At 46.7% G+C, this 3,891-nt stretch overlaps 1 gene segment (V, D, J or C); it reads left to right on the top strand.

Annotated features, from left to right (window-relative positions):
• Positions 1-210: 210 nt before the first annotated feature.
• Positions 211-986, top strand: LOC125168168 (immunoglobulin heavy variable 3-74-like). The segment is given in 3 exon segments: positions 211-323; positions 425-735; positions 936-986. Coding segments are annotated over 3 exon segments (408 nt in total).
• The last annotated feature ends 2,905 nt before the right edge of the window (positions 987-3,891 follow it).

The raw sequence follows: 3,891 nt of genomic DNA, 5'->3' as shown, positions 1-3,891 counted from the left end.
GAAAGACATGTAAAATGACACACTGTGTTCACAGATTAGATTTATCGCCGCGCCTTCTGCAAGAAGTGATCTAGAAATGCCTCTCAAACACTGGTTTTAAATTTGAAACAAATCTAAGTCTGGAGCCTGATATATAGTCATAGGATATGCAAATAGGGCCCTCCCTGTGCTTATTAAACCAGGCCAGCTCCAACCCTGCAGCTGGGAGAGGAGCCCCAGCCCCGGGAGTAACAGGTGTTCCCATTCTGTGATCAGCACAGAACATAGACACCTCACCATGGAGTTTGTGCTTGCCTGGGTTTTCCTTGTTGCTCTTTTAAAAGGTAATTCATGGTGAACGAGAGACACTGAGTATGTGAGTGGACATGACTGAGAAAGTGTGGATGTGTGACAGTTTCCTGACCAAGATGTCTTGTGTCTGCAGGTGTCCAGTGTGACGTGCAGCTGGTGGAGTCTGGGGGAGACCTGGTGAAGCCTGGAGGGTCCCTGAGACTCACCTGTGTGGTCTCTGGATTCACCTTCAGTGGCTATAGCATACACTGGGTCCGCCAGGCTCCAGGGAAGGGGCTGCAGTGGGTCGCACACATTTATGATGATGGAAGTAGCACAAGCTACACAGACTCCGTGAAGGGCCGATTCACCATCTCCAGAGACAACGCCAAGAACACGCTGTATCTGCAGATGAACAGCCTGAAGCCCGAGGACACGGCCACATATTACTGTGCAAGAGACACAGTGAGGGGACTTCACTGGGAGCCCAGACACAAACCTCCCTGCAGGAGGGGATCAGCACCACTAGGGGACGCACACTATGCACAATTCTGCTTTATGTCCCCAGGAGCAGGTGCAGATGGAGGTTACAGGAAGGTTTCCTGTAAGGGTCTGGGGCTTCCTCTCCACACAGCAGTTTCTCTAGGGAGCCTCTCTGGTCACAGGATTCTGTGTTTATCTATCAACTCTCTGAATTGGCAACTGTGTTGTCATAGGAAAACTATCCTAACATGCCAAAAGACACAGTTGTTTGCATTGTTTACTCCTGTCATTCAGTATGAGTGAATTGCAGATTTCCTGACGCACAACAGCTGAACCTTTTTTTTTATAAAGTATTTTTTAACGTTTATTTATTTTTGAGACAGAGAGAAACAGAGCATGAACAGGGGAGGGTCAGATAGAGGGAGACACAGAATCTGAAACAGGCTCCAGGCTCTGAGCTGTCAGCACAGAGCCCGATGCGGGGCTCGAACTCACGGACCGCGAGATCATGACCTGAGCCAAAGTTGGCTGCTTAACCGACTGAGCCACCCAGGCGTCCCAACAGAAGTCCCAGATGCACTCACTGTGCAGCCAGGACTACAGGATCCCCCAGACCCCCATTATCTTCACCCAGCACTTGTCCCAACAATGTGACACTTCCCTCCTGGCACTTGCTACTCAGGATTTTAAATGAGCTACAGCTTTATCCAATTCCTCTAAAGAAGAGATAATTCATCTCCATGTATTAGTCAGGATTCTCCCGAGGCACAGAAACCGAAGCACATTGGTTTCCATGACTAAATACATTGATAAGCCCTCTCATTCCACTCTCACATGCTGGAGACCCAGGAAAACCAGTGGTGTCATTCTCATCTGATTCTGAACTAGTTTCTAGCCTCAAACGTGAAGAGCTGGTGATGTAACTCTCAGAACAAGGACCAGAGGAGACCAATGTTCCAATTCAAACACACACATGGGAAGTGAAACTGAGGGAATTCCTCCTCCCTCTGCATCAGTTTCTATTCAGAACCTTAATGGAATGGGTGATGCCCAGACAGACAGAAACTTTGGATAGAAATGCCAGTCTCTTCTGAACACATCACAGACATCCACAGAAACAGTGGGGCTTCTGGGCACCATGATGCAGTCAAGATGACACATAAAGGTAATCATGACAAGTCAACCTCCTGTAAATTGCAGTTCAAAGACTGAAGATTTAGAAGTCCATGCCATCACTGGCATGGAGCCTGGTGGGCATAGCTGAGCTTCTGTGGAGAAGGAAGGCAGAGTCGCATAGGGGGCATTGTGGTCTGAGAATCACTTGGGCGACTTGGGGAGAGACAGTTACCTTCTCAGGGTGCATTTCGTATAGGGTGTATTCCCTCTCGTGGAGCAGGAGAGCTGACAGGCACCATTGCACTGCCCTGGTCATTAGCATAGGAGCCTCTGTTGAGAGCAGCTAACTGAATGCTGCCTTCATGTTCTTCCTCACCATTAACTCCAAGCCCCTAGTGTTCATGCAACTGCCCTCCTGGGATAACTAGCTCCAGGCACAGCACAGCAAGACCCTCTCCTAGAGGATCAGTGGGGTCCCGGTCATATTGAGCTCATATAATTTGGAGTTTTCAAACCCAGCTAGAGCTCCTGAGATAAAACATAAGAGCCCTGTGCCACCAGGTGGGCCAATGGTTTGGACACAGACAGGGTGAAGGCAGGGTTATGATGGAAGCCTGGGACCCACAGGTACAGATTGTTCTCTCTGTGGGAGGGCTTCCAGAACAGGGGAGGGTGGGAACTCCAACTCAAGGGACTAGATAGGGAGCTTATGCCAATGTTTCCTCCCACCAATCAGCATGGACAGAATTCAATGAGCAGCACAGAACCTCCCAGTAGAAGCTGAGCCACTGACACCAAGCTATACCCCCCCCCTTGCCTTCCTCAGGTGCTTCCTTACTAGAGACAGAGGGCATGGAAACCAGATCAGCACCGCACCCCTCCCTCAAAAGACGACATATACCCCCAAAGGCACCAAGTATACTGACCATATAGTGAGGCATAGCTTCACCTCTAGGGGAAATAGGAATTAGCCTCTTTTACAGGCAGACAAACTCACCTAGTTAAAACTCACAACATTGTGGACAATGTCTAAACACTCATCAATGGAGACAAGGAGAAACTCTGCAGAGGACTTAGCTGAGGGACAGAGCAGCCAATACACGACAGCACAGTGCACACAGAATATGCAACAAATGCTTCCTAAAGTGTCAGGCCCTCAACAGCAATTGAACACTTCTCAAAAATACACTACTCCAGAAGCAGAAAACAAAACAGGATTGTCTAAAACACTTAAGAAAGCAGAGATACAGACATACACCATGATGGAGGAATTCATCCCAAAAGAAAAAACAATAAAAGGTCATTGCCAGAGATATTATTAAAGCACATATAACTAATATGCCTCTAACAGAATTTCTAAAAACTCTCAAAAGAAATAGAATTTTTCAAAACTATCATTAGGATACTTGCTGTGCTTGAGGAAAGCATAGGAGACATGAAGGATACCCTTACTGCAGATAGAAATGACCTAAAACCCAGTCATGTTGAAATTTTAAATGTTGTAACCGACACTTCTCTAAAGAAGACATCCGGATGGCCAATAGGCACATGAAAAGATGTTCAACATCACTCCTTATCAGGGAAATACAAATCAAAACCACACTCAGATATCACCTCACCCCAGTCAGAGTGGCCAAAATGAACAAATCAGGAGACTATAGATGCTGGAGAGGATGTGGAGAAATGGGAACCCTCTTGCACTGTTGGTGGCAATGCAAATTGGTGCAGCCGCTCTGGAAAGCAGTGTGGAGGTTCCTCAGAAAATTAAAAATAGACCTACCCTATGACCCAGCAATAGCACTGGTAGGAATTTATCCAAGGGATACAGGAGTACTGATGCATAGGGGCACTTGTATCCCAATGTTTATAGCAGCAATTTCAACAATAGCCAAATGATGGAAAGAGCCTAAATGTCCATCAAATGATGAATGGATAAAGAAACTGTGGTTTATATACACAATGGAATACTACATGGCAATGAGAAAAAATGAAATATGGCCTTTTGTAGCAATGTGGATGGAA

Source organism: Prionailurus viverrinus, chromosome B3 (assembly GCF_022837055.1).
Source record: "Prionailurus viverrinus isolate Anna chromosome B3, UM_Priviv_1.0, whole genome shotgun sequence".
NCBI lineage: Eukaryota > Metazoa > Chordata > Mammalia > Carnivora > Felidae > Prionailurus > Prionailurus viverrinus.
The sequence above is the reverse complement of the archived record's forward strand: the minus strand, read 5'-3'. Positions and strand labels throughout refer to the sequence as shown.